The sequence below is a fragment of the Rhinopithecus roxellana genome, chromosome 3 (genome assembly GCF_007565055.1).
Source record: "Rhinopithecus roxellana isolate Shanxi Qingling chromosome 3, ASM756505v1, whole genome shotgun sequence".
Lineage (NCBI taxonomy): Eukaryota > Metazoa > Chordata > Mammalia > Primates > Cercopithecidae > Rhinopithecus > Rhinopithecus roxellana.
In genome coordinates, this window is record NC_044551.1 from 33,531,448 (window position 1) to 33,554,792 (window position 23,345).

Genomic DNA, 23,345 nt, shown 5'->3' on the forward strand with positions numbered 1-23,345 from the left:
ACATTTCCGTTTCAAACCACCCACTTCCGGTTTTTCAGCCGGTTCCGGTCCCGCCTTTCACTTCCGGTTGCTTTCGGTCTCGCAGCGGCAGGTTTCTGCGTCCGCTGCAGCTGGTTCCACCGCGCTCCAGGTGAGGGGTTGCGGGGCACCCTGGCGCGCTCTCCATGGAGACGCTGTTGGGGCTCGGGGACAGTGGCTTTGCCGCCCGCGCGGCGTGGCTTGCACTGCGGCGGGCTGGGGATAGTGCCTGTCCTAGTCCGACGCCCAGGGCCCTAGCCCCGGCCCACTTAGTCGCGGGGGCTGCTGTCCTCCTATCGAGCGGTCTCGCCTATTTCTAGGGCTTTCTGTTTCCCAGTGGGTTTTGCGTCCCTAGACTTCATCCCTCCATCTTCTCAGGCTTGTCCATCCCTCCTCTCACCCTCCTTGTTGAAAGCATCCCGACCTTTTTGGTCTGGAGTCTCCACCTGCCTCCTGATGCTACCCTAAATCAGTCAGCACAGCCCCCGACGCTGCATCACCTCGCAGTTGTTGCTGGTGTGCGGTTCTCGCCTTGAATTCTTAGTGCTTCACGGTTACCTTTTGCTGGGATTGTTGAAAGTTAGCCTCCCATTAATTCCCAAAGTGTTATTTTTACTGCTATACTTTAAAATTTCTTCATTTGCCACTTTTTAGGTTTGTGGTCCCGGGCAAGTTTAATTTCTTTTCAGGTTTCTCATTTGTATAATGAGGACAACAGCTATTGGTTCAGGATTGTAAAGATTCAGTGAGATAATTAAATTGTTTAGCATGTTGTTATTCCATCATGAACACTATTCGTATTGCATTTTACAGTTTACAAAGTGCTGTCACAGGTTACTTCATGCCTTAACACTACTCCTGTCCAGTGAATATTAGTAGCCTCATCTTGTTGAGAAGACTGAGGTCGAGAGGTAGATTGACTAGGCAAAGTCAACGCAGTATGTTAGGCAGAACTCGAACGTAAACAGATATTCTTGACCCTAGGTTGACCATATAGAAGTGTGTTCTTTGCTTGCTTGTTTGGGTTTGCCAACTTCACTCCCCCCCACCCCCCAAATCGTTTCTCAGTTTATAAGTCTGATGGGATCTGAAATGATGCAAAATACTAAGAAAGAAGGTTAAATGTGAAAGCAAAATAGCTCATGCGTTTATGTCACACTGCTTCATTGGTGTAAATGGTCTTAATAATGATGAAATAAGGTTCAGTAACTTTTAAACAAATCTTAAAGACATATGCATTTACAATTTTTATGGTGTTTGTTTTGCTTGGCCCTTTAAGGCATTTGCCAACTTGGAATTTCCACTTGTGGGATAGGTGCTTTATAACGTTTTTAATGGTGCTTTATTAACCATATAAAGCCCATACCCTCTGGCATTTTTTTTTTAAGGCTGAAAACATTGAAGAGCCTGTAGCACTGGCTCTCAAATTTGAGCATGCATCAGAGGTGAGGAGGATGGACCTTGTTAAAACACAGATTCCTAAGTCCCTTCTCTCCGCCCCAATTACATTTCTACCAAATTACCAAGTGAGGTCAATGCTGTTGGTTGGCCCAGAGACCACGCTTTGAAAACCACTAGTCTAGAAGAGCAATGACTTGTCCAGAGTCACCTGGAACTCAGATGATCTCACTCCAAACTCTGCGCTACTACTCATCACAGTATATGCGATATTAGTGCTGGTTGCCTTTCTAGCTCTGTTAGGATTCCCTTTTATTCTTACCTCTTACAGAAAGTATTTCAACTGTATTTCGGTTTAACTCAAAAGGTCCACTTTTAATTGAAGAATATAACATTTGTTACAGTTCTGTGTAAAATGGAATACATTACCCTAAGCTAACACACTTGCTTTACGTTTTCAGTAGAACACGTTGTAAACATAGGAGTAAGTATACATTTTTAGTTCATATTTGTATTCATATATGAGTAAATATAAAAGTGAATTTATGGTGCTCTCTTCTGCTAATTGGCCTCTTAGTAGGAGACACTGTTCTCAAATTATTTTTGGATGCTTAAATTAAAAATTTGCCCTCTTTCTTGCAGTTGGTCCTAATAGTTGCATGAAGAGTGCAATCAAATGTTTCATCAAATAAGTGAAAGCATTGGAAATACCAATATGTTGACATTAGAAAATCCAGTTCTCTGGACTCTGGGAGGAATGAGTTTTATGAAAAGTAGAAAGCTTGATGCAGGATGAGACATATGTTTGGTTATTTACATTAGTAGCAGCCACTATATAATCTTTGTGTGCTTAGTTCTGTGTCCATGGGTTTTGTATTTACTGACTGATATGGTTTGGCTGTGTCCCTACCTAAATCTCAACTTGAATTGTATCTCCCAGAATTCCCACTTGTTGTGGGAGGGACCCAGTGGGAGGTAATTGAATCTTGGGGGCCAGTCTTTCCTGTGCTATTCTTGTGATAGTGAATAAGTCTCATGAGATCTGATGGGTTTATTGGGAGTTTCCGCTTTTGCTTCTTCCTCATTTTCTCTTGCCATTGCCATGTAAAAAGTGCTTTTTACCTTCCGCCATGATTCTGAGGCCTCCCTAGCCATTGTGGAACTGTAACTAGCTGGGGTTACAGGCTCCCACCACCACACCTGGCTAATTTTTTTTGTATTTTTAGTAGAGATGGGGTTTCACCATGTTGGCCAGGCTAATCTTGAACTCCTGACCTCAGGTGAGCCACCTGCCTCAGCCTCCAAAGTTCTGGGATTACAGGCGTGAGCCACTTTGGCCAGCTTCAGGTATGTCTTAGTCAGCAGCGTGAAAACAGACTAATACCGTAAATTTGTACCAGTAGAGTGGGGCATTGCTGAAAAGATACCCGAAAATGTGGAAGCAACTTTGGAACTGGGTAACAGGCAGAGGTTGGAACAGTTTGGAGGGCTCAGAAGAAGACAGGAAAATGTGGAAAGTTTGGAACTTCCTAGAGACTTGTTGAATGACTTTGCCCAAAATTCTGATAGCGACATGGACAATAAGGTCCTGGCTGAGGTGGTCTCAAATGGAGATGAGGAACTTGTTGGGTACTGGAGTAAAAGTGATTCTTGTTATGTATTAGCAAAGATACTGGTGACACTTTGCCCCACCCTAGAAATTTGTGGAACTTTGAACTTCAGAAAGATAATTTAGGGTATCTGGCAGAAGAAATTTCTAAGCAGCAAAGCACTCGAGGTGATTTGGGGACTGTTAAAGGCATTCAGTTTTATAAGGGAAGCAGAGCATAGAAGTTTGGAAAATTTGCAGCCTGACTATGCAAAAGAAAAGAAAAACTCATTTTCTGGGGAGAAATTCAAGCTGGCTGCAGAAATTTGCATAAGTAGCAAGGAGCCTAATGTTAATCCCCAAGACCTAGGGAAAAATGTCTCCAGGATATGTCAAAGACCTTCATGGCAGCCCCTCCCATCACAGGCCTGGATGTCTAGGAAGGAAAAAAGGTTTCGTGGGCTGGGACAAGGGTCCCCATGCTGTGTGCAGCCTAGGGACTTGGTGCCCTGTTTCCCAACCACTCCAGCCATGACTGAAAGGGGCCAATGTACAGCTTGGGCTGTGACTTCAGAGGGTGGAAGCCTCAAGTCTTGGTAGCTTCCATATGGTGTTGAGCCTGTGGGTACACAGAAGTCAATAATTGAGGTTTGGCAACGTGTGCCTAGATTTCAGAAGATATATGGAAACACCTGGATGCCCTGGCAAAAGTTTGTTACAGGGGTGGGGCCCTCATGGGGAACCTCTGCCAGGGCAGTGCGGACGGGAATTGTGGGGTCGGAGCCCCCATACAGAGTCCCTAGTGGGGCTGTGAGAAGAGGGCCACCATACTCCAGATCCCAGAATGGCAGATCTAATGACAGCTTGTACCGTGCACCTGGAAAATCCGCAGACTCTCAATGCCAGCCCGTAAAAGCAGCTGGGAGGGAGGGTATACCTTGCAAAGCCACAGGGGTAAAGCTGCCCAAGACCATAGGAACCCACCTCTTGCATCAGCGTGACCTGGATGTGAGATCTGGAGTCAAAGGAGATCATTTCGGACCTTTAAAATTTGACTGCCCACTGGATTTCAGACTTGCATGGGCTCTGTAACTGCTTTGTTTTGGCCAATTTCTCCCATTTGGAATGGCTGTATTTACCCAATACCTGTACCCTCTTTGTACCTAGGAAGTAACTAGCTTTCTTTTGATTTTACAGGCTCATAGGTGGAAAGGACTTGCCTGGTCTTAGATGAGACTTTGGACTGTGGACTTTTAGGTTAATGCTGAAATGAATTAAGACTTTGGGGGACTGTTGGGAAGGCATGATTGGTTTTGAAATGTGAGGACATGAGATTTGGAGGGGCCAGGGGCAGAATGATATGGTTTGGCTCTGTGCCTACCAAAATCTCAACTTGAATTGTATCTCCCATAATTCCCATGTGTTATGAGAGGGACCCAGGGGAAGGTAATTGAATCATGGGGGCCAGTCTTTCCTGTGCTATTCTCGTGATAGTGACTAAGTTTCATGAGATCTGATGGGTTTATCAGGGGTTTCTGCTTTTGCTTCTTCCTCATTCTCTCTTGCCACTGCCATGTAAGAAGTGCTTTTTGCCTTCCACCATGATTTTGAGAGCCTCCCCAGCCATTCTTGAACTGTAAAGTCCAATTAAACCTCTTTCTCTTCCCAGTCTTGGTTATGTCTTTATTGGCAGTGTGAAAACAGGCTAATACACTGATCTTTGGTGTCTTAACCCTTGTACTTTCAACTGAAGAGAGAGAATTGTGGAGGAGAAGAAACCTAAGATTTAGTTAGAAGACCTGTTCTGTAACTAGCTTTGTGTCTATGTGCAGATTACATAGCCTCTCAAAACTGCTGTTTCCTTAATTGTAAAAGAGGGGAAACTTACCAAATTACTTTCTCTAATGAGATTGTGTAAAAACTTCAATTCATAAAATATGAAACAAATAATGGCTCTTTACTGTTTATTTAGCACAGTGCCTGCCTGGAACATAATAAACTTTCAGTTTAAAAAGATTTTTGTTTAACCAATACTTAATTTATGTAGTGTTTACTAGGTGCTAGGCACTATGTAACTTGTAAATGTTAATTAATTTAATCCTCATAAGAGCCCTAAGAAGTAGGTAGTATCATCATCCCTATTTTACAGATGAGGAAACCTAGGCACTGAGAGTCAAGTAACTTCTCAAAGTCAGATAGCTAAGTGGGAGAGATCCGGGATCTGAACCCAGGTCATCTGGCTCTAGAGTCTGTGTTCTTAACTACACCACATTACCTTTCAAATGTTAAATGAACGTTGATGGTCTGTCAGGGAAGGACTTGCCTGTAGCATCAACCTGACCAAATAGAGCAGGAGGAATGGTAGCTCATAATTGCACATTTCCAGTTGAACAGTGAGAGTCAGAGTATTAGAAAGTAGTAACTCTAAGCCAAAAATTAGGAGTGTGGGGGAATTTAACTTTGAGTCCTAGGATCTTTTGGTGTTCTGGTAGTATTCTTGTACGGACAAAAATCCTCTGTGTCATCATTTGTAAAATAGGGCTCAAAGTGTACACATAAAACTTAAAAGTTTGGCTTCAGTATACAGTATCTATTTTAACTTGTTCACTTTTTGTCTTTCTTTCCAGGTATTTTTTTCTGAAGGAAAGCTGCTTCCTCATATGTTTCAAGAATGGCTCTCCCTATCATTGTAAAATGGGGTGGACAGGAGTATTCAGTGACCACACTTTCAGAAGATGATACTGTGCTCGATCTCAAACAGTTTCTCAAGACCCTTACAGGAGTGCTTCCAGAACGCCAAAAGTTACTTGGACTCAAAGTTAAAGGTAATTCTCTCCCCTCTTCAGGTTTTTTTGCATTGAATTTTTAGTATTATGGATTTTAATGATTATTTTGAGTATAATTGTTTAATAATTTATACTTGCTGTCTGTTGTTTAGTAAGTCTTTCCCTTTCGCGATTTCTTTAGTAGAAATATTCTTAAAATTGTTTTAGTGGTAAAAGTGAGAATATTAAAGTGTCCTTGAAAATACCATGATTATTAAGATTACTTTTGATGTTTTAGACAGTTGGTATTTGCTTGTTAAACCTTTAACACAGAAGTCCTTTATGAAACTCATTTATTTTCTGACATCTGCCTTTTAGCACAGTGTTTTGTACTCTTCCCAAGGGCCTTGTACTCTTCCAAAATTATCTTTTCTGTTTCAAAAGTAAAGACAACATTTAAAAATTACAGGCAGCATTCATATCCAGTTTAAAAGTCATTTTTTATGGTGTTTTGTGATTATCATATTGAAGAGTGAGTTTTGAGTAACAGTAAATCTACAGTTTTCTTAGGCACTCAATTTTTAAGGCTTCCTGGAAAACAGTAATACTCATTTTGAACAACAGAATAAAACATGAATTAATTTTGTTTAGGTAGTTGAATAAAGGTGTTCATCTAACATAGAACTGGGGAGAAAATAACCCTTGTATTAATTTTGACTTCTTAGTGTCTTAGATATGACTAATTCAGCAGAAACAATTTGTTAATGTAGGAAAAACAAAAACAACAAAAATTGCTGTGACTTGTGTACCAAACCTTTTAATGGTAGGGTTTTGTATAACGGAATAGTAAAACCAGCAGCTGTGAGAAAACAGTCATTTGCTTGTATTGTAGGCAAACCTGCAGAAAATGATGTTAAGCTTGGAGCTCTCAAACTGAAACCAAATACTAAAATCATGATGATGGGAACTCGTGAGGAGAGCTTGGTAAATGTTTACTTTTTGTTAGTATTTGTCCATTTGAAGATACTATGATTTATACTGCACTGTTGTATTATAGTTTTAATTGTGGTAAAATTGTCAGTCTAACAATCAATGAAAAATAAAACCCGCACCGTGAATGTGGTATTAACTATGTAAGTATAGTAGTAGTGCAAATGGTCAACTTTAATATGGTAAATCTGCCCAGGAAACATACATAATGAATTATTAATTGTCGAGATTTTCCAGTGTGGGCTTAAAAGACTCTGTAACTCAAATTGTATTTCTCATTTGATTTTTATGCTATGCATGTATTTGTTATATTAAGGATAATATGGTAAAACAAAACTTTTTCCATCTTAATAGGAAGATGTCTTAGGTCCACCCCCTGACAATGATGATGTTGTTAATGACTTTGATATTGAAGATGAAGTAGTTGAAGTAGAAAATAGGTAAGTGCTTTTTGCTTTAGAAGTAATCAGTTGTCGGCCGGGCGTGGTGGCTCAAGCCTGTAATCCCAGCACTTTGGGAGGCCGAGACGGGAGGATCATGAGGTCAGGAGATCGAGACCATCCTGGCGAACATGGTGAAACCTCGTCTCTACTAAAAAATATAAAAAACTAGCCGGGCGAGGTGGCGGGCGCCTGTAGTCCCAGCTACTCGGGAGGCTGAGGCGGGAGAATGGCGTAAACCTGGGAGGCGGAGCTTGCAGTGAGCTGAGATCCGGCCACTGCACTGCAGCCTGTGCGACAGAGCGAGACTCCGTCTCAAAAAAAAAAAAAAAAAAAAAAGAAGTAATCAGTTGTCATGTGAGAATAAGTGAATATTTTATCTAATTATATGTTTTCGATTAGGGAAGAAAACCTACTGAAAATTTCTCGCAGAGTGAAAGAGTACAAAGTGGAAATTTTGAATCCTCCCAGGGAAGGGAAAAAGCTTTTGGTACTAGATGTTGATTATACATTATTTGGTAAGTCAGTTAATGATGCTTTTCATTTTCTGTTACCCACAACAACTCTTTTTTTCTTTTCTTTTTTTTTTTGTCTTAGCAACTCATGGTTGTCATGAAATACTTGAAAACTTTTCTTATTACAAAAGTAAATTGCTCATTGTAGAAAATACAGATAACCAAAAAAAGAAGTCATCTGTAATAGTGATACCCAAAGATGACCACTCTTAATAATTTGATATATATCTTCTAGACTGTTTGTATGGATCTCCTCTAATTATTTAATAACAGATTGAACATCATCTCAGTAAAATATTGTTTATTATGAATGATGTATGTATGTGTGTGTATATATATGTATATACATTTTTTTTTTTGGCCAGTGTTCTAATTTATGGATGCATCATCATTTAACCATGTGATTTCCTGTTGATTATAATTTTTTATAAGGAATATTTAAAAAATTATTTTTGATATTTTATCACTAGTTTTCTGTTTATATTCAAGCAGACTCTTGAATTTAAAATTTCTCATGTAGGCCAGGTGCAGTGGCTCACATCTGTATCCCAGCACTTTGGAAGGCTGAGGTGGGAGGATCGTTTGATCTCAGGAGTTGGAAATCAACCGGGGCAGCATAGCAAGACCTCAACTCTACTAAAAACTAAAAATATTAGCTGGATGTGGTGGTATGAACCTAGTCCCAGCTACTTTAGGAGGCTGAGGTGGGAGGATTACTTGAGCCCAGATTAAGACTGCAGTGAGCTATGGAGTGCCACTGCAGTCCAACCTGGGTGACAGAGTGAGACCCTGTCTCAAAAAAAAAAAAGTGTTTTGTGTTCATTGAAAAAGAAAGATGTTCCGCTTATGTATAATGTTGGCAAGAAATAGTTAACTTCTGATATTGGAATTTATTTCTAAACCTAAACCTAAAATAAAAGTTAATGTATAGTTTTTAAAAATTTAATTAATTGGTTAATTGGCCCTATCATTTTGATGAAATGTGATTATATCTGCAAGATAGATGATTAAGGTGAGTATAAGTGGACATAGTTTGTTTTTCATTATTAAAAAATAGCATCTAAACTTTAGAGATTAGGTGAGAAAAAAATTTACAGGTTACCAGTTAAGCCTGTATTTTCAGTATTGCTTTTTGCAAACTGAGCAAAATTGATCGACTAAAATTGGATCTTAAGGATTTTAAATTGTATGTTTTGAAAGACATCTTTTTGTCAGCCAATACAATTCAGTCTGAAGCAGTTTGCACTGGAATGTTTATATTACATTTCATAATATATTACATTTTATAATAATTGCTATTAGGTACTTGTTCATGATGGTAAACTAATAATTATCAATTTTCTTTTAGACCACAGGTCTTGTGCAGAGACTGGGGTAGAGTTAATGCGGCCATATCTTCATGAATTTCTAACATCTGCCTATGAAGATTATGACATTGTTATTTGGTGTAAGCTGTATTTTTTTGCTTAGATTTCTGTGGAAATAAGGTTGTTCCATATATTATTGTGCTGTATAAAATGTGACTTAAAATGACCTGTGTTTAAATATGAAATAGTTTTCATTTTTTAGCAAATTTCTAAAATGAAGTGTGTATCATAATATAAACTTACACATATATTTGCCAAATACCAGTGAGATAGTTAATTTAAGTGTAGGACATGAGTACATTATAGTATAAGAATAAAAATAAATAATTTTCCCAATGACCCCACCTTGATTTGAAGTTTTTCCTTCTGATTTTTTTTTAAAAACTGGGGACGTATCTTTAGGGTCTCGCTGTGTTACCCAGGCTGGTCTCGAATTCCTGGGCTCAAGTGATCCTCCTGCCTTGGCCTCCCAAAGTGCTGGGATTACAGGCATGAGCCAACATGCCCAGCCTTTCCTTCTGATCCTTGCTGTAGAATTCTTGATGCTTCAGAATACTTTTGCTTTCTCCTTTTTTCCTGACTCCAGTTTTAAAATACTTGGAAAAAGGTGTTTAAAAATAAATCACACTGATATAGTTCTCTGGAAATAAAGGCAACTTGAATTACTTAAGGAAAAATTAATATGTGGACTAAAGCAGTGACATTGAAATTGTGGTCTGTGGACCATTTCAAGCATGTACAGGTCTGTGATAAGATACTGAGTTTGCTCCAAGAAGTATATCTACTGTAATAGTAAGCACACTATTCAGTTCAATTAACATTTTTTGGTAGCAAGATTTTCTTGAAAAATGAAGCAATGCATTGATTTACATCCCTCCTCCCCACAAATATGTGAGTTCACAGCTGTTAAGATTAAAATGATCGTCAAAATATATAATTTTCTGGTTTAGTAAGATAAGGTGAAGAAAGCTTGCTGGTAAGCAAATTTTTCTTTAGGAACTTTGACATCTAAGATGATATTTGAGAAAAAAGTTTATGCTTTAAATGTTATTAAACTAGACTTATAAAATTTGAGAACCTTTTATAATCGGATATTTAAATTATTTTTATAAACTGATATTTTGTGGTAGTTCAATGAAAAGAGTACTTCACTTTGGAGCTAAATAGACTTAAGATTTTAATTCTGACTCTTCTTATTGTGTGACACTGAGCAGGTCACTTAATCTCTCTGAGCCTTAGTTTCCTTATCTGAGAAATGAAGATAACTAAATATAACAGGTTAGTTGTAAGAATAGAAGTATCAGTATAGCAACTAGTGCTATGTCTGACATATAGTTACTTAATAATTAGAAACTTTTTATTAGCTGTGAGTCTTTTTGTTTTTCATCTGGTAATTGCAGATACTAAATAAGTACTGAATTAATTTTTTTTTTCTGTCTTATGATGGTTTCATTGGAGATACAACAGTCTTTAAAATTTTAGCTCAACTGACCAGTTTCGTATGTGTAAAGTGATTCTTCTGTTTTTTGTATGTGTGCATGCTGAAGATTTTTTATTTTGAGAACTCAGGTTCCTCTTTTGCTTTTAAAAATTACACACACACACTTCAAATAATTAAATTGCTTTTTCTCTTTTTAAACATTTTACTTGGTTGTACCTGTATAGTTTAGTCCAGTAAACCAGGAAAGCACATAAAGATGAGGATTTAAGTTTAGTATTAATGATCTCAAAACTGGTTAATGTCTGACAATAAGCAGATACATGATGCAGGTATACTTTATGAATTTGTCTCAGATTTCTTGTTAGAAGTTGCTAGACTCAGAGAGCATTAATATGCTGAGACTGACAAAATGCAGATTTTCATTGAACCTAACTAGCTGGTTTTCAACATAAACTTTTGACACATAACAATATGCTTATATTGACGCTGTGTATACCTGTGCATTGCCTAGAAGTAGGAACATGGAAAAAAGTGATCCAGTCACCCGAGTTTAAGTTTGGGTGATAGAGTGTCAGGGCTGATTTAAAAAGAGAGTTTAGGTCTTGATTTATAAATTTCCTAGGTTCAGAGTTCTTTTGAGCATAGGTTACCTGTATCTTATAGATAAAAGTTGTTTAAAATTTATTCTGTCTTGAAGACACACTGCAGTAAGTTTACTTTTATCAATATTTAAAAGAAAATTACCATAAGTATGCTAGGGACTGTTAATTCTGATGCATTTAAAATTTTAGTTTTGCTTAGAAAACTTATTTATACAGATTTTTTTTTAAAGAAATTCAAGATTTTCATATGTATTGTATTATCATTCCTCATGTTTTAGCTGCAACAAATATGAAGTGGATTGAAGCTAAAATGAAAGTAAGTGTTAGAAAGCAATCCATTTAAAAATATTTTCAAACTGCATTTGTCTTGTTAAAAGTTCTAGAACTGAATTAATTTTATTCTTACTGGAGGGCACTTAGTATATAGATAAATGCCATTATTGGGAGTAGAGGTTTTTTTTAAAGTGTGTTTAATAAGTGGATTGTACTAAATCCGTAAGTTTTTTTTTTAAGAAAAAGTATAACTAAGCTTGTCCCCTCCCCCACATTCTTCCTAATTTTACAATAATATTTTATTTTCCTTCTTTTGCTCTGGTGTGTAATACTTAAAAGAGTCAGTATTCTCCTAAAATGGAAATTAGGAAGTAATCTATTTCTAGTTTATTTTCCTTGGTCTCGCGTTTATTGACTTAGCCAAGTGAAACTAAAATACTTCCTAGTTATTCAGCAAGATGCAGTGGCCAGTGATCTAGAAAGTTGGCATTATGAGAAATTGCAGCTAGAATATTCAGAAAATCTGAAATTTTCCATATTACTATGTTTTAACCTCATGAATATTTGTGTTTATAGGAGCTGGGAGTGAGCACAAATGCAAATTATAAGATTACTTTCATGTTGGATAGTGCTGCTATGATAACAGTACATACTCCAAGGAGAGGATTAATAGACGTAAGAAGTCATTTTACTTCTATTTAATGACATGGTTATTTTCCAGTGTACTTGTTATGTTTATAGTGATGGAGTAAATTAAAGAAAGACTATAGAGATTCATCTGAGTGAATAATAAAATGGTTGAGTTTTGACATAGCAAAATGTATTTAAGGTTAAAAGATTTGAATTTTAATGATAAAATTAGGGATCTTGAAGCAGGACTGTCAAGAAAGGGACTTGTGATTGTGCGTAATTGACCTGTGTTGTTGGCAGCACAATGTTACTGGGCAGAGTAGGTGAGAAAAATACTGAATATTATCAAGGAAGATACTAGGAACAAACGAAAACACTCACCCTGCCCTGTATGAAACTGGTAATAAAGGCAGATGCATCATGGTGCATGTACTTTGGGGTGATTCTAGAGAATAGCAACAAGAACAATCAGAGAAAAGGGTTGGGCTAACCAGTTATTTTACTCGTCAAGTAACTACTTATATTATTAAGTTCCTACTATCTGGCAGGTCCTGTGATTGGCACTGTTGGAAATAAAGAGATGAGTGAGACACAGTCCATACCATTTGAAAGCACTCAAACTGTTAGCCGGGCTGGATAGTGCACGCCTGTAATACCAGTTACTCGGGAGGCTGAGGCAGGAGAATTGCTCGAACCCAGGGGGCGCAGGTTGCAGTGAACTGAGATCGCGCCACTGCACTCCAACCTGGGTGATGGAGCAAGACTCTATCTCAACAAAATAAAGTAAAAATAAAATAAAAACACCCAAACTAATAGGAATTGAGGAGAACTTAGGATACGAGGAAACCTTAGGGGAGATGGTATTAAAATCATGAAAACCATAAATAGAATGATTTAAGGGCATGGGGACTTGTTCTATAAGGTAAATACTGCATGTATTGGCAAAAAGATAACTTATTATATACTAAAGTAAAATAATACATTTACAAAATCTTAACGTTAAAAATTACTTAGGGAAATGTTAAACATGTTTTATAACAGTGAAAAAGGAATAAAAATAATCCTCAATATCCAGCAGTAGGGAATTTGATATATAAACTACTATTATCTATGTAAGGAACTGTGGTTCGTCATTTGATGTGGTAGGATATGTAATGATTCAGAAATTTTCATGACACATTTAAGTGAAAGAAGTATTTTAGAGAACACTGTTGTAAGCCATTAGAAAATAGTTCTCAACCTTTGTTTGGTTCAGGATTACTCTTAGTTTAACAAAGAACCTGTCAACTCTCTGAGGCTGCTCTTGTTTATAAAAATGCCTAAAGCCAATATATCAGAATATTGAGTTATTGTCCTTGGTACTGACTAGATTATTGATGATTTAAAATTTTCCTTTGTGCTTTTCAGTATTTTCAAGTTTTTTTTATAGTTAGCAATATTACTTTTCTAATTGAGAACAAAATAGTTTGTGTTTTGGGGAACATATATATGGTACTTGACCTAATTACCAAATGACAGCACTTTTTATGAGGATATAGGATTTTTATTCTGGATGTCATAAAAAGTGACCTCTGTTGTCATATTTCTTGAGGCTTTTGTTAGCTAAAAATCCTCAAAATATGGCTTATTGTATTAGTTCCTATATATTTGTCTTATTTCGCAGGGCTGGAGTGGTCGGTTTCTGTTTCAGTAGTAAACAAGATTAGTAGCAAAAAAACAAAATCAGGAAAGTAAAATTTTAGTAAATTAAAATATTTCATTAATATTTTTTGTAATAGGCAGGACAATAGGAAGGAAAAAGCTTTCTCCAAATTAAATTATAGGAGGAAAAAAATTTTAAAGTGACAACCTTTATCACTATTTATTTATTACCACTTAATCTCATATATTTATTATTACATTCTGTTCTCATAATACCATAAGACTTTTGTCTTCAGCAAAAGTAATTTTCTAAAAATTAATTTAAAAAGTTTTCCAAATGTGTAATGACTAAAAACAGAATAAAGTACATAATGAAAAGTCATCTTTCACCTGGCACCTAGCCACTTATTCTCCCTATAGTCAATCAGTGTTATTTCCTGTGTAGTCTTACAGAGACTTTACACAAATACCAACAGGTAAGACTATATGAGAAATTATCTCTTTGAAGCTTCAGTTTAACAATTCAGAAATAAGAGTAAGAATTTGTAAAATATGGCGCTTCTGAAGTTAAGCAATCAAATTCCCTAGAAATTATGCACCTGTGCCACTGAGTTAAAGATAAAATGAGGTTTTCCTCTACAAAATATTTAAATTATCAATTGAAAGAGCCAAATACATTTTTTTTGACTAAGGTGTTCTAGTTTGGAAAGCAGACTCCATGTGACTCCCAAGCTCTAAGAAGGAATGTGTTAACCAAGGAAGTCATGTGACTGCATAGCAGACATCTAAACAATTACTTTGGATTTTTAAAAAATTAAATAATCTATTTTACCCAAAATCTTCACGTTAAAATTATGGAAAGTTTTATAATGGGTGTAGTTCAGTTGGACATGAACCAACCTTTCAGAAGTTTCAGTATTGCAAAATGCATTGTGCTTTAAAGTGGGTTGCATTTAATAATTAGTTCACACCTGTCTCACAGGAGGAAAGGAACGCTTCGGCATTGTTCTGCAAGGCAGTTTGCAGTATTCCTGCTTTTAAGACAGGATGAAATATTGATAAAATTTGAGTTAAATGTAAACTTTTGTTCTAAGGTAAAGCCTCTTGGTGTTATATGGGGAAAGTTTTCGGAGTTTTACAGCAAGAAAAACACCATTATGTTTGATGACATTGGGAGAAATTTTCTAATGAACCCACAGAATGGACTAAAGGTAAGACATACTTTTACTTGTTATGTGCTCACGTAATCTGGACTGTGTGGTAGAACTTTTGTAGTAAGCACTGTTGAATTTCATATATTTTTGGAAGTACTGTATTCTTACGTCACAGGCAAGAAAAGTTTAAGAACAATTCATGTAGAAATTGACCTTTGTCTTTTTTGCATTGATGTCTCCATAGTTAGCTAGTTCATCCAAGTATTTGTTTGTTTGTTTGTTTGTTTGTTTTTGAGACGGAATCTCGCTCTGTCGCCCAGGCTAGAGTGCGGTGGTGCAATATCGGCTCGCTGCAGCCTCCACCTCCTGGGTTCAAGTGATTCTCCTGCCTCAGCCTCCTGAGTAGCTAGGATTACAGGAGCGCACCACCACATCCAGCTAATTTTTGTATATTTAGTAGATACTTATATATACTGAACTAGTATATACTTTTGTATATTTAGTAGATAAGTTTCACCATGTTGGCCAGGCTGATCTAGGACTCCTGACCTCGTGATCTGCCCACATCGGCCTCCCAAAGTACTGAGATTACAGGCTTGAGCCACTGTGCCTGGCCCAAGTATTTTATTTTTAATTAGCTCTGTGGGAGCAACATGGGCTTCCCAATATTGACTTTTAGCATCAAAAGTAAAATCATTAGTTATTTTTTTAGGTATACAAATCTTGGCATTTTAAACATTCTGGTTAGCTTGAGAAATGGCAGTAAGGGTACTTTGTTTTTTCTTTTTAAACTGAAACTAAAGACGTTTTTGAAAATTCCTAGAGGGCAAGTACAGATCTTAGAATTAGACGTTGCTAGAGCTAGAAGGAACCACAGTCATCTCTTGCCCACCTTCTTAACTTTGGAAACAGTCTGAGGTTGAAGAAGTTCCTGACTTGCCCAAGATTGTGTATGTAACTGGCTAATGGCAGAATTTGGGTTAAACTCTAGTGACTTGGTTCCTAGGTCAGTGACAATCCTAGCATGCAATTGCATTCAATCTTATGTGACATTTCATCTTGGTAACAGTGTAAAATTGGTAAGAGTGAAATTTGAAACTTAGAAGTTTCTGGTACCCATAGTTGATTACATGTTGGCGCAATATGAAAATGGAAGAGATAACTCTGTACTATGGCACTATTGCATATGGAGTCTCCATTTGAAGTCGCAGTCCTGACACTGAGATGTTTTTATCCTCAATCCTAAACTTTTCTACTAGCTGGGTCCTTGGTAGTTCTAAAAGGCAAGAGGGAAAAACTTAAAGTACATTTTTTAAACCTTTCTTTTGTTGATTTGATTTTTTGTTTACAATGAGGATATTTTAGGGAAAGAATGCTAATCTAGGTAGTGAATTGCCACAAGTATAAAAACTATTGACTTGGAAGAAAAGTGATTATGTTGTCCTTAATGGTTTCTGTTTAAGGTTTGGGGAGAAGTGCTTTTCTTACATGTGCTTCACCAGGTATAAGGTACAAAAATGTATTCTTGAGTCTTGAGAAGAAATGTGATTGATGTAAACTTGTCTGTGAAACTAATGGTTATTACCTATTCTTGCAAGGAGGTGAGCCCATGATGGTCAAGGAGTAATTTTTGAGGAGACCTTTAGCTTTTTTTTAAAAAAATACTATCATTAGTTTCATGTTTGTTTAGAAGAAACTTTGTTTTCCTAACGAACATTTGAGTTCCATTCATCTCTTGATGCAGGGAGAGATGTTATTGTAAATGTCTACTTCTTTATATTACTTTACAGTAGGGTTTCTAAAAGACCATACTTAGTAGACCCACTAAAGGAATTCCTAAAAAAAATATGTCCCCATCCCCTAAATTCCAATTCCAGAGGTAGATTTAGACGCTCCACGGGTGGTCCTTGTGTGTCTTTTATTGAAAACCTCTTTTTTTTTTATTTTTATTTTTTTATTTTTTTATTTTTTATTTTTTTGAGACGGAGTCTCGCTCTGTCGCCCCGGCTGGAGTGCAGTGGCCGGATCTCGGCTCACTGCAAGCTCCGCCTCCCGGGTTTACGCCATTCTCCTGCCTCAGCCTCCGGAGTAGCTGGGACTACAGGCGCCCGCCACCTCGCCCGGCTAGTTTTTTGTATTTTTTTTAGTAGAGACGGGGTTTCACCATGTTAGCCAGGATGGTCTCGATCTCCTGACCTCGTGATCCGCCCGTCTCGGCCTCCCAAAGTGCTGGGATTACAGGCTTGAGCCACCGCGCCCGGCCATGAAAACCTCTTTTTTATAAAATTAATCTACCCAAGATAACACTTCGTGAAAACCTCTTTTAAGGTTAAAGATTAAAGGTTAAGATTAAGGTTAAAGATATGCCCACACCATCATAGAGACAGATAGGGTTTTTTGTTGTTTGTTTCTTGAAACAGGGTCTTGCTCTGTCACCCAGGCTGGAGTGCAGTGGCATGGTCATAGCTTATTGCAGCCTCGACTTCCCTTGCTTCAGTGATCCTCACATGTCAGCCTCCCGAGTAGCTGGGTGCACTACAGGTGCACACCACCACACCTGGCTACTTTTTGTATTTTTGGTAGAGACAAGGTTTTGCCACATTGCCTACCTAGGCTGGTCTCGAACTCCTGAGCTCAGGTGAGCCACCTGTCTCAGCCTTTCAAAGTGCTGGGATTACAGGCATAAGCGACTTTGCCCAGTCCAGAAACAGTTCTAAAATGGAGAAATATCCTCAAATACTGTGTTTTGTTATCATGCTTTCATAATGCGCTTGGTAGAAATCTCAAAGATTTCATGTAGATCTTAAAAATAAGACTGCTTATTTTGAAAATAGTTCTATTAAACATAAGTTTGTCAGTCATAAGGTTTGAAATATATGGAAGGTACTGTGAATATGAATTTAGAATTACACTAAAAGAATGTGAATCTTGTTCACGGATAAAGCAGCTTATCGGCTGAAAACTCCATTTTTATTGTCCATACAAGGAAATTGTGATATAGGAGAATTCAGCTAATCTGGACGATCTAAGTTTCTAAAAATACTTCCTTGACCTGAGACAAGAGGGTGGTTTCCTGTCCTTTTAGTGATCACTTAGATCAATATTTAAAAATATACAGTAAACAGTGGTTATACTGGAGCAAGTGAAGTCAATTAGGTGAATAGATTTTCACCCTTAATTTATTTTAAATTTTAGAACCAGAATCATTAGAATATTTTAGTTTTGTTGTTTAATAGTGCTTAAGAGCAAATGTTTGGAAAGTAAAAATAACTTAGCAGAGCCTTGGGTTGAAAATCTTATTTACTACCCACCAACCCTGTAATTTCCTGCTGTTTAAATTTGGACACTTTAGTACATTATGTATTGTTTAAAAGTTAATCTGTTGCCTTTCAGTCCTTAGGAAGTGAATGAAGGAATACTTTAAAACATTACCATATCACCCAGGATTATGCAGAAACTCATTTCACTACATCCTCATATCATGCCTCTGTTTACTCCCATCCCCAGGGCCTAAGCAAGGCCCTGTAAAGCATCGTCTTCATCCCCCACATTCAATGCTGCTGGGAGACAGCACTGCTGCACTGCCTTTCTGGAAGTGGTATCTCCCACAAATGCTGATTTCTGAGAAGACTCCCTTTGACAGCTCTGACTGGTGCCCTTCAAGCAGTATGGGAGCCCGCTAACAGTGTGGAGGTCACTGGCACCAAGCTGTTCTGATGAGAGTAGAACACCTGGGAAAATTTTCTTCTGTCCATTTCAGACTGGTGGTGTTTTTCCACTGACAGAAGTAAAGTATGTAAAAAATACTTAAACCCTTCCCTACGCCTAATAGATATGGTAGTAGACTCCTTTGGGCTCACTCATTGTTCTTGCTTCTCAGTAAGTGACAGTGATTAAATATCATTCATTTTTCAGTGTTAACTGTGTAAAATTAATAACTAATGACCAATTTTCATTTTCTCCAAATCAAAAGAATATATTAATACTTTGCTAAGTATGATGAAATCAGTGCTTACATGTGTGCTTTAAGAATATGTGTGCTTTAGGAATATGTATGATTTTCTTTTAAAGATAACAGAAAAATTCAAATATAAACAGAACTATATAAAATTGCTTAAACCCCCATGTAGATATTATTCAGTTTAAGTTAGCTTATTAATTCATGGATGGTTATTGTTTACTCTATACCCTACTTCCCTCTCAATATTTTGAAGTAACTCTTAGTTGTATCATATTATCTAAAATTAATTTAAAATTATTGAAAGACTATCTTGAGTTGTATGAAGATATTTGAGCAGATGTCTTTCACAAAACAGCAGAATTCTTTATTGAAGCTGTAAAATAAGAAAAAGTGCATACGATTATAGTTTAACAAACTGTAAAGGTAATTCTTGTAAAAAATTTTATTCCACTAAAATTACTCATGATTTTCCTTTTCAAAGATAAACACTATTACCATCTTGATGTATAGTCCTCTAGTCTTTTCTAAGCATAGATATATGCAAAAATCTAGATAAAGATTGCATATAAACATATGCATTCATAGCACCGCCACTCAAGTCAAGATATGTTATTCCTTACTAATTGCAGCCCCCTACCTCGGTCTATTATTCTGACTTGTGTGGTTTGAAATAATGCTTTTTAAACTGTTTTTCATCATAAAATAAATCAGCCTTAAACATTTGGAAAATATGACAGTTCTTTTTATGGAAAACTCTTGCATAATTAAAAATGATTTTAATGGAGAATTTAATGATAAAAATGCTTATGATAAAGTGTAGGAGGAAACAGGTTATATAAATGTATAATGATATCAGCTATATAAAAATTTAATAGAAAAATAAAATAAAAATCATCATTGTTAAAATGTATCTCACTACTGTTAGATCAAGCTGGTATTTGGGTTAAATTTTTATGAATAAAATATGAATGAAATTAATTAGAAGCAACTAGAATGATAGGAAGCAGGAAGGGCTAAGTAGTTTTGCAAAGTAGAGTAGCTATGTATGGATTCAAGTGCTATAAGAAAGCTGGTGTTGTCAGGTTCAGATTGAAAAGATAATGTTTGGTAAAATAGGTGGGAGAGTTTGTCATTTGTAAACATTATACATGACTTTCTACTTAAGCTAATATAAAAGTAATTTTTAGTATTTATGTTCTTGGTGATATTTTAATCTCATTAACTCTAATTGAAATGATAGTATAGATTTGTTAGTTTTCCTTATCACATTGTGATGTGTTGAGTAATGTTTGTTTCCTAATAGATAAGGCCTTTTATGAAAGCGCACCTAAATCGAGATAAAGACAAAGAACTTTTAAAATTAACTCAGTACCTCAAGGAAATAGCAAAATTAGATGACTTTTTGGATCTAAATCACAAATATTGGGAAAGGTAAGTTTTAATTGCTTATTTATTTTCTTCTTACATCAATGAAGAAAAAATTATCATTTTTCATCAGTGACCCCAGTATTTATATAGCTGTCTTAATTTTTATTTAAAATAGGTGACTTCTGAAAACATTTTCTAATCCAGTGATCTACCCCCGAAAGTATTTTCCCCTTTCATCTTAACCTCTAACTTGTTCATAAACATACCTCTTGTAAGCTCTTTAATACTTCTAGAAGAGAGAACTTGAGAGACTAGCATATGTTGATGATGCCGCCTGTAAATTATTTTGTGATGTTAGGTAGGCTACTCCTTTATGAATCACGTAATCCCTCTTCTCATACTGTAACATAATGTAAAGATAAAATAAAACACATGTAAAAATTTCATGTATTTATTTATTAAAAATTACAAGTAACTTGTGTGTAGCAGAAAAGGTAGAAAACTTTATCCCACTAAAAAAAACAATTACTCATAATTTTCCTTTTTAAAGATAACCACTGTTACCATCTTGGTATATAGTCTTTCAGTCTTTTATCTAAACTCAAATGTATACACAAATCTATATAGGTGTTGCATATAAACATGAAGGTTTTGAGACAGAGAAAAGCCCCCGGATAAGTGGAAGGTGTTACTATGTATTACAAGTATTTTGGGGGGAATTAGATCTTTAGGGATCTGGTTCCAGTAATACAGCACCAAAAGAAACTATTTGTGTAATAATAACACTTTGGCTTTTCAGATTCCACTTTTGACTTTTCAGATCACTTTGACACAAGTCTTCTAAGAGTCTATAATCCTAATAGGAAGACAAAGCAGACATTTTTACCCCCATCTTTGCATTGCAGATAATGTAACTGAGTCAAGAAGATAGTAAATGCTTAGTGCAGTGCCACAAAGTGAGCAAATTGTACCAGCAAAACATGTTCAAGTTTGCTGATTTTAGGAACTCTTTCCCCATCCCCACACCACCAATTATAGTAATTTGTAAATGTGAGAAATAGAGATCACATTTTTAATTTAGTGGTAGATTTCTATTAAACAAAATGAAAAACATTTGCTTAGTAAGTTAATGTCTTGTATCTTTTACACTCTTGATCAAAGACCTTTAGCATCTTTTGCCCACTGTCTTGCTGTAAGAAAAATAAGATCTTTATGGAGTTGGAGCTGTATTTGGAAGTTACAATACTAGTTAATAGAGTGACCTTCACATTGGAAGTAAGGCAGTATGGAGTGATAGTCAGTGAGTACCACCTCTGGAGCCTTGTTTTGAATCTAGGCTCTTCCACTTTGTAGCTGTGTGAATTTGGACAAATTGCTTAACTTCTTTGTGCCTGTAAAATAGGAATAATTCTAATAGAAACTCCTTACAGCTGTTGTGAAGACTAAATAAGCTAATACCTGTACTTAGAACTGTGCATGCACATAATCGGTAGATATAAGTGATTATTAAGAATACTCATCTTGAAATGTTTCGTTATTAGAATAAACTCCTTTGGGAGGAAAGTTAGGTTATCTTCATGAATTTAGCATGATACAGCTTTGATATCTTTATTGTATTTCTTGCAGATATCTCTCAAAGAAGCAAGGACAGTAGTTACAAGTTATACTGACAGTTATTGAAGATACTTAAGATCCAAGAACTTCTTGCTTTTATGCTAGAAATCATTATGATAGTGCTGGACACTGAAGCAAATACCATAATGCTTATACTTGGTCTTCCAGTTTTTTGTAAATTTAATTTTATATTTTTTGAAGATGATAGCAATATGCTAAAAAAATGCTTGTCCCCTATATGAATATTCTGTTACTCTTGAAAAATATTTTCTCCAGCGTTGGTTGCTGACCCCTACCCCCTACCCCCCAACCACACACAAACACACACACACACACACACACACACACACTGGAGAAAAATGTATGCTCAACAATGTCATTTTGTGACTTTGGAAACAAGTTATGTTTTGTGTTTTTGTCTCATTGTGTTATTGTCTGACTAAATCTAAGACCAAACCCATGTTGAAACTAGTGCTTTCCCCTTTAAAACCAAAAAAAAAAAAAAGTTTTTGATCAAAGAACCCAGTTTGTTATGCTTAAAATTATCAAGAATTTTTTATTCCTTTGTCATAGACACAATTTCTCTTCTGTATGCCACTAGTTACATTTCTAAATTCTGAGCGGTCTCAGTTAGGCCTGTATGTGTGTACATGTCCAAGTAAAGCTGGAAAACGTCAGTCTTGATACAGCTCTGTCTTAGTATGAGAAACAGAAGACTGAAGAATAAAAACTAAGGAACAAAAATGAGTCTCTTTTTGGTGGCTAAGTATAATCTGCCTAAAACCATTGTCATAAAAGCAGTTAAAGGCAATAAATTTTTAAAAGGGACATATCACTGATTGATTCCTAAAAAGCATGAACAAAAAGCTTTTGTTCTGTTCCAGCTACATCTTGTCTAAGTGCTAACACTGTTTCAGTGAAAATATCTAGCCATAAGATTAAAAAAATATATTATTTGCAATGCTTAAGCCTGCAGATATGTAATGTGACCACTGTTTTGTGTTGACAATATTGCTTTATACAGTTCTTGTATTTGAAAGGAATTGATCCTTTTAAAGAAACATGGTGTATATTGTTCTTACAGGACTAATTTCAGTGGTGTAAATAATAAATATCTTTTCTTAAAACATTGATTATCTGTTCTATATTACCACAGATATTTTACCTCTGTTGAATGACAAAATGAACATTATGTTCAGGCAAGGATCTCTTGCAAAAACTTAAATGTGTATGGTGATGTTAAAGGTGTGTATATCACTATTTATACATTCAGGAGTAGTTTTAGCAGCTAATCAGATACATAAAATTACTGAATTCTAATAAGTACCTTTTTTCAGAAATGTATGCTGTTTTCTTTGTGACAGGTTATTATGAGGATATACAGTGCAGAAGAGTTTGAGGACTCAAAGCGATTCAATTAAAATGTAGTTCTTAATTATGAAGTAATTTAAATATTTAAAGATAGAATAGAAATTTTCGAGTATTCATTTCATTGGTACATTTTTCCCACCATAAAAGACAACTTATTCCAAAGTACGCATGGAAAGGACTTAATCTTCTCAAGAAAATGGAACACTTTA

At 36.1% G+C, this 23,345-nt stretch overlaps 1 protein-coding gene across 1 annotated transcript; it reads left to right on the forward strand.

Annotated features, from left to right (window-relative positions):
• The first annotated feature begins 7 nt into the window (after nt 1-7).
• UBLCP1 (ubiquitin like domain containing CTD phosphatase 1) lies at nt 8-22,892 on the forward strand. Its single transcript, XM_010371994.2, has 11 exons — nt 8-130; nt 5,632-5,829; nt 6,662-6,753; nt 7,114-7,199; nt 7,602-7,717; nt 9,063-9,161; nt 11,403-11,440; nt 11,974-12,072; nt 14,763-14,879; nt 20,087-20,214; nt 21,778-22,892. Exons 2-11 carry the CDS (start codon nt 5,676-5,678, stop codon nt 21,803-21,805), a joined length of 957 nt encoding a protein of 318 aa, XP_010370296.1. The 5' UTR covers nt 8-130; nt 5,632-5,675; the 3' UTR covers nt 21,806-22,892.
• The last annotated feature ends 453 nt before the right edge of the window (nt 22,893-23,345 follow it).

What these genes read in the sequence shown, in the direction of transcription:
- UBLCP1 (XM_010371994.2), top strand. Translation starts at nt 5,676, where the DNA reads ATGGCTCTCCCTATCATTGTAAAATGGGGTGGACAGGAGTATTCAGTG. An exon ending in TTATGACATTGTTATTTGGT is followed by an intron (nt 9,162 to 11,402) that starts GTAAGCTGTATT and finishes CTCATGTTTTAG; the next exon opens with CTGCAACAAATATGAAGTGG. An exon ending in GGATTGAAGCTAAAATGAAA is followed by an intron (nt 11,441 to 11,973) that starts GTAAGTGTTAGA and finishes TTGTGTTTATAG; the next exon opens with GAGCTGGGAGTGAGCACAAA.